This window comes from Lissotriton helveticus, chromosome 4_1 (genome assembly GCF_964261635.1).
Source record: "Lissotriton helveticus chromosome 4_1, aLisHel1.1, whole genome shotgun sequence".
NCBI classification, from domain to species: domain Eukaryota; kingdom Metazoa; phylum Chordata; class Amphibia; order Caudata; family Salamandridae; genus Lissotriton; species Lissotriton helveticus.
This window is the reverse complement of record NC_136063.1, coordinates 1551399338-1551407146: the sequence shown is the minus strand read 5'-3', so window position 1 is coordinate 1551407146 and position 7809 is coordinate 1551399338. Positions and strand designations below refer to the sequence as shown.

The following is a 7809-nucleotide window of genomic DNA, read 5'->3' as shown; positions in this document are numbered from 1 at the left end:
AAAGGAACTGAATAGTTCATCTTCAAAGCACACATTCGAATTTCATACTTTAAAAACAGGAAGCAGAGCTTCTGGTGTGTTTCATGTATTGCTGCTATGCGTTTCAAGCGCCAGCATTCATCGTTCACAGGTCCCTGTGACCAAGGATAAGAGTGTGTGCCAAAGTGCAGTACTCAAAACCCTTCCTTTAAGAAAGGCATGAGCTCTAGTCAGAAGACTGTCAAAACCCTGAGTCCAGTCATGTTTTACCTCATTTTGATGCTGTGTGTTAAAAACATGTAAACGTGCAAAATACTGTCTTGAAAACATGCACATATATGAAAAGATGCATCCATTTATGGTTGGGTAGCTCGAAACTAGGAACTTAGAAATCGCTGGCTATATCCCAGGTCTTTCAGTTCAAATATTTTGAGCAAAGTTGCATGCGCTCTTGGTATGTTCTCAGTACATACCATTAACACGCCACTGATACAAATGCTAGCACATACCCATATTAAAATCCTTACTAAACTTTGCCTGTAGTCAGTAGGAGATGATGGGAAAGTATGTATCTCCAAATAAACAACTGAATTTGTGTCTGCAAATACATACATATTATATATATACAATTATACATATTTCTGAATATGCATATGTACATTATGTGTATGACTTTCTCTGTGACATCGTTTACCATTTAAAAGCGCCAAGAACATGTCATATTCTCAGAAACTGAATATGCTGTTTTTGCCCTAACATAAGTGTTAGCCCTTGTTTGAATCATTCCAAAAGTTCTTTTTTTTTCTGGTGTCAGGTTTCTCTTTGGTCAGGTTCCTTAACCTTGGTTGGCGCTGGAGTCCACGGCCTCGGATTTTCTTGTGGAAAAATACTGCTGCGTTTAGTTATTTGGCGTAGGCGGGAATGCTGGCAACCACGTGCCATTCCCAGCTACACTTCTTTCACAGATGAGTCAGATGGAAGATACAGCAATGCAGGGTTGGGGTTGGTTGTTGGGGCTTGAAGAGTTGCGAGGCCAGCAGTAACTGTAAAGCTGGCGACTGAGGACACGGAGAGACAGCTGGTACCCAACTTCGTTTTAATGTTTGTCCTGCCATAGGGGTACATTTTCCGCTCGAGATTTAAAGACCGTGTTTGTGCATTCATTCCATTGGTCTTCCCTTCGAGGAAATACGTCAGCATTTCTCCTTTTCCCTTGACACTAACTTTACCCCGGCACACAAAGTCATAACTGCAGTTTTTAAGTATCCGATGGACTTCTTCAGTCACCTGCATAAAATGAAAGAGCTTCTATTAATTGCGCATATTGGCAAACAAAAAAATGTCATAGTTTTTTACTGAGGCCAAAAAACACAATGCATAACATTATTTTAGGTGCACAGTGATATGTGGGTAACTCGATGTTTGGTCCATCACTACCTATAGGTAACGGGCTTGACTCCGAGTGGGATTGTGTATTGCAACCCGTGGGTAAACCCCTGTTTTCGCACTAGAAGAATGACAATTACATAAGTTTAAGCTAGCTAAAAGTGATGCTGCTGCTGAACAAAAATAAACAAACAAAAAATAAATTTCTGGTGCAGGTCTGGTACATCCAGAGGTCAAAGTGCATTAAGGAAAACGATGGGAACTGCCATTTGCGTGGAATGAGGGTGGGATTGACCCTTGACCCTGTTAGGCAGGTCCCTCTCCACGCCGCAACAGCACCACCTGTTTGCCCATGTCTCCCAGCTCGCTGCTGCTGCCACAACCGCATGTTTGAGGCCCTCCTCCGCCTGCAGGCTACCACCTGCACCTCATCCCTTGTGGCCAGTGGTAGGACGTAGGTATTTGTGCGCTCGATCTGCCCTTGATTGTACTCTGTAATACTGTACTTGTATTCTGTTGTTTTATTCCCTGTATTTCCCTGCATTGTTGTGCCCTAGATTTCTCCACCTGTTCTGCTCTCTCGTTCCCGTCAATGCGTCCCCTGCGGCTCCGCCTGCCTCGCTCGCCCAATTGGTCCTGCCTCCCAGCTGCTCCTCTCTCCCACCTCCCCTTCTTATGGCGGCCGCTGCGCGGTGAGGAGAGTGACCCTTGACCCTGTTCCAGGCAGGCCGCTCCCCACGCCGTAACAGCACCACCTGTTTGCCCGTGTCCCCCAGCTTGCTGCTGCTGCCACTGTCGCATGTTCGAGGCCCTGCTCCACCGGCAGGCTACCACCTGCGCCTCATCCTTGGTTGCCAGTGGTAGGCCACAGGTATTTGAGCGCTCGATCTGCACCTTTCCGTCCAGCCCTCCGTTTGACTCTGCGCTCTGTATTTTGATTGTACTCTGTAATATTGTGCTTGTATACTGTTCTTTTAGTCCCTGTATTTCCCTGCATTGTTGTGCCCTTGATTTCTCCACCCGTTCGGCTCTATCGTTCCTGCCGCTGCGTCCCCTGTGGCCATGCTCCCCTCGCTCACCCATTGGCTCCGGCCTCCCTGCCGCTCCTCCCTCCCACCTCCCCTTCTTATGGAAGTCGCTGCACAGTGAGGAGAGCGACCCTTGACCCTGTTCCAGGCAGGTCGCTCCCCACGGCGCAACAGCACCACCTGTTTGGACGTGTCTCCCAGCTCGCTGCTGCTGCGACTGCTGCAAGTTCGAGACCCTCCTCCACCCGCAGGCTACCACCTGCACCTAATCCCTGGTGGCCAGTGGTAGGCTGTAGGTATTTGTGCGCTCGATCTGTCCTTTCCTGCCTGCCCTCCGTTTGAGCCTGCGCTCTGTATTCTGATTGTACTCTGTAATAATGTGCTTGTATTCTGTTGTTGTATTCCCTGCATTGTTGTGCCCTTGATTTCTCCGCCCGTTCTGCTCTCTCGTCCCGCCGCTGCGTCCCCTGCATGAGGACGCCTAAGGCAAGCCCGTCTGTGCCCGTCAGCGTCTGGACCGCGCCAATGCCAAAACCCCTGGCCCCCATGAAAGCCACAACACTCGATGCCGCTACAACGCCGGCACCTTCCATGCTCTCAACACTGGCAGATCACACACATGCTTCTAGGCCAACACGAAGCGAACCCACGAACCTTTCGCCTGCTAGAGCTGCCACTACACCAGCATCCAAACCACCAACAAGCCCACCGGGGTAGGACGCAACAGCCTCCGAAGCCTTCTACTCAACACCCACTCTGCCCGCAAACACGCCATCGAACTCTGGGACCTACTCTACTCCACCTCCCCAGACGTCGCCTTCCTGATGGAGACCTGGATGAACCCCTCAACGGCACCCAACATCGCCATAGCCATCCTTGATGGCTACAAGATCACCCGCAGGGACCGCACTAACGGAACAGGAGGAGGAATCGCCATCCTCCACAGAAACACCCACAGAATCTCGACCAGCACCAACGACACGCTTATCACCGTCGAACACCTACACTTACAGATCCACACCGACCCCAACACCAACCTCAGAGGAACCCTCATCTACAGACCACCCGGCCCCCGGTCGCAGTTCAACAACTCCATGCCGACTTTGTCAGCACGCACGCCCTTGCGTCCACCGGCTACATCCTCCTCAGAGACCTGAACTACCACCTCGAGAACAACAATGACAGCAACTCTACCACCCTGCTCAACAACCTTGCCAACCTCGGACTCAAACAGCTCGTCACAACTCCCACTCACTCCGCCAGACACACGCTCGACCCCATCTTCTCAGCCGGCAACCACGGCACCTTCAGCCACACCACCAAACTCCACTGGACCGACAACCACTGCTTCCACTTCACCTTCGAGAAGCCCACCATGCACCACCGCACACAATGGACCCCCCACCACAGCTGGAGCAAAGTCACGAAGACCATATAACCACCCTCGTCCAAAAACCACCAACTGACACCACCAACGCCGCCATCTGCAACCTTACGCAATGGATTGACGACTGCGCAAACACCCTTGCCGCGATCAAAAAACCCTCAAACAGATGCACGGACAGAAAAGCCATCTGGTTCACTGCCGACCTCAAGGCATCAAAGCAGGCCTGCCGTTGGCTTGAGAAGAAGTGGCACCACGAACAGACATCAGATAGCAACACAGCCTACACGAGCGTCATCTGCAGACAGCACCAACTCATCAGTACTGCCAAAAGGACCTCCTTCAAAGAGCGCATTGACAACAACACACACAACAGCAAAGAGCTCTTCAACATCGTGAAGGAAATCTCCGACCCCAGCTCCAACTCCAACGACATCCCGCCATCACAAGACCTCTGCGACTCCCTAACCACCTTCTTCCACTGTGACTCCCTAACCACCTTCTTCCACCGCAAGATCGCAGACATCCACAACAGTTTCAGCAACCAGGTGCCCCCGACAGACGCAGACACCTCAGACGCACCGCCCCCCCTGCCACATCAACATCGACCCCCTGCTCTCCTGGGCCCAGGTCAACGACGAAGACACCATCAAAATCACGAACACCATCCTCTCTGGCTCACCATACGACCCCTGCCCACACCACATCTTCAACAAAGCAAGCTCCACCATTGCACCCCATCTCCGCAAGATCATCAACAGCTCCTTCAAGACCGCCACCTTCCCGGAGAGCTGAATGCACGCCAAGATCAACGCCCTACTAAAGAAATCCAAAGCTGACCGTAAGGACCTCAAGAACTTCCAGCCCATCTCCCTCCTCCCGTTCCAGGCAAAAGTCATCGAGAAGATCATCAAAGGGCAACTGACCTCTTTCCTCGAAAAGAACAACATCCTGGACCCATCCCAATCCAGATTTCACAGCAACCACAGCACCGAAACAGCCCTCATCGCCGCAACCGACGACATCAGGGCCATGCTAGACAATGGAGAGACTGCAGCCCTCATCCTCCTGGTCCTCTCGGCCGCCTTCAACACCGTCTGCCACCACACCCTCCGCACACGTCTCCACAACACAGGGATCTGCGACAAAGCACTGGACTGAACCACCTCCTTCCTCACCGGCAGAACCCAGAGTGTCCGCCTCTCCCCATTCCACTCTTAAGACACCAAGATCATCTGTGGCGTACCCCAAGGCTCATCCCTGAGTACGACACACTTCATCATCTACATGGCACCGCTCGCCAACATCGCCAGATCACAAAACCTCAACATCGTCTCATACGCCAATGACACGTAGCTGATCCTCTCCCTCACCAAGGCCCCCCCCACCACCAAATCCAACCTCCATGAAGGAAAGACGGCCATCGCCGAATGGATGACAATCAGCCACCTGAAACTGACAAGACGGAGGTCCTCATCATCGGATCCCCCCCATATGCCTGGGACGACTCATGGGGACCGGCTGCACTGGGGGTTTCACCGATGCCCACTAACCACGCACGCAACCTGGGAGTCATTCTGGACTCTGCACTTTCAATGACGGAGCAAGTGAACGCCGTCTCCTCTTCCTGCTTCAACACCCTCCGCATGCTCTGCAAGATCTACATATGGCTCCCCACCGGTACCAGAAGGACAGACACCCAGGCCCTCGTCAGCAGCAGACTGGACTACGGCAGTGCTCTCTATGCAGGAACATCAGCCAAACACCAGAAACGACTACAACGCATACAGAACGCCTCCGCACGCCTCAACCTCGACATCCCCCGCCACAGTCACCTCTCGGCCCACCTAAAAGACCTTCACTGGCTCCCTGTCAACAAGAGGATCACCTTCAAGCTCCTCACCCACGCTCACAAAGCTCTCCACAACATTGGGCCAGCGTACTTCAACGAACGACTCACCTTCTACACCTCGAACCACCAGCTTCACTCCGCTAATCTCGACCTCGCCACCGTCCCCCACATCTGTCGTGCGACCGCCGGTGGCAGATCGTTCTCCCACCTCGCCGCTAAAACCTGGAACACCCTCCCCATCCACCTACGACAGACCCAGGACCTGTTGGCCTTCGGGAGACTCCTCAAGACCTGGCTGTTCGATCAGTAGCAGCACCCCGGCCCCCCCCCCCCAGAGCCTTGAGACCCTCACGGGTGAGTCGTGCGCTCTACAAATGTACTGATTGATCGATTGGTTCAGTGAGTGTAGGGGTGGGGCAAAAGTGTGGCTAAAACCCCCCAAAATATTCTGTAATATTTTTGGTCTTTCACCGTCAGGTAGCTACATACAAAATAAAGTGCAGCTTAAATGAAAAATAAATGAAAAAGGTGTTACTCAGTGGAAAAAGTAGTATAATACATTATGAAACCTCTACTAGTTAATGCAGTTTTTTTTACATAACTCCTCAGGGGTAGTAAGCACTACACACATACAATTACAATTAAAAGCATGCACTTGACAGCTCAGTTGTTAACTTTTGAACTACCACTCAAAAAGAATAAATATTTCCAATTGCAAAGCTTTGAGTGATTTGATGAATTAAAGCCAGTACCCGCTCCCAAACCTCTTTTACATTTGCAGAATAACTCATTGCATATATTTGCATTTCTTTCAGGCAAGCAGGCAGGGACATCTTTAGGATTTTGGGGGCCCTAGGTCAAACATATTTTGGGGGCTCCTGTTAGGAACAGCTTTGAATTCATGATCCAATTTCAGCTCTTTGTTTCCCTCTTTGACCAGGTCACTGACAGCGCACTGGCACACTTGTCCAAGTTCTTAATTAGTTTGCATCTGGTATTCAGGGACAGTGGTGAGTGTTTTCAAAATTGTAACATAGCAGCAGCTCACTAAAATTGCTGCAAATAATCTCTGTGACACCCTCCCATTTCTTATATCTGAGGTCCTGTATTGATCTAATAGAAACTTTTTTATGGATGTCAGAGATTCTCACAAATACACACATTAACAATACATTAAATGATATTTGAAACAATCTGTTTAAAAATTATTCACGGTCATCAGGACAAGACTCTGCAAAACAGAGCCCGCTACATCAGCGGGCCACCTGAAAGGCTGGGGTCGTGGGCCAGGGCCCACTTTACCAATGCCTTACAATGCCTCTGGAAGCAGGCACCTTGGCAGGAAGGCTTCTTTCGCGGTCTGCTCACCTTCTGTTTCACAACACAAGAGACTCTCTGAATGACTAAATGCTGAAGCATGTAAAGTTTCGGAATTAATCAAGTTGTGATGGTTGTGTTTTTATAAAACTGCATTGGCAAAGGCAATAGGTTTCACCTAGAAAACACCTTTGGGTTTGTCAATGCTTTTCTAGATATATTGCACAGCAGCACGGGCTGCTGTGCAACATGACTTAAAGTAAAACAAACTACATGTCGCGCCCATTGTTGACTGCGTAAAATCACTTTGCAACATATCTGGAAAAACAGTGACAAACCCAATAGATGTTGTATAAGTGAAACATATTTGTTTCGAAAATGCTTGTTCTATATAGTAACTACACCGATATTAGCCACTTCATACCCCTTACCAATGACATGCACGGTGCATTCCAGACTTACAGCTAAATTGACACAGGGTTTCCCAGGCCCATGTCAGGTTAAAATTGATTCAGCCCAAGAGTCTAACATTCCGAAATTAACAGGAACCTTGGGTCTCTTTCCGACGTGTCCAAGATCTCTCCACTTGCAAAAAACACAGTTGATGGACAGAATGTAGAACAATGTCATACATTCACCCCAGTACAGAGATCTGGGCCTAAATCCATCGTTTTTTTGCACTCCACACCACCCTGGGTTAGACACTGGCTATATGCAAATCAGCTCTGACCCTGTGCCTCATGGGAACAGTCCAGTCCGAACTACCAAGCCATGTCTTTCCCAGACCGGAATCAAGCATCCAAGGACCGGTTTCTGGCTATCAGCCTTCATCAGCCTGGATAGCTTGACTCCAGTGGTGTGGA

The 7809-nt window shown here is 50.1% G+C and overlaps 1 protein-coding gene across 3 annotated transcripts in view; it reads right to left on the bottom strand.

The window, feature by feature from the left end:
* Positions 1-281: 281 nt before the first annotated feature.
* ADCY1 (adenylate cyclase 1) overlaps positions 282-7809 on the bottom strand; it is a 1411272-nt gene continuing 1403744 nt past the window's right edge. For all 3 annotated transcript variants that reach the window (XM_078685844.1, XM_078685845.1, XM_078685846.1), the window contains one exon: positions 282-1266. In XM_078685844.1, the coding sequence (XP_078541970.1) occupies positions 928-1266 (339 nt within the window). In that variant the 3' untranslated portion in view covers positions 282-927. The remainder of the gene's footprint in view (positions 1267-7809) is intronic.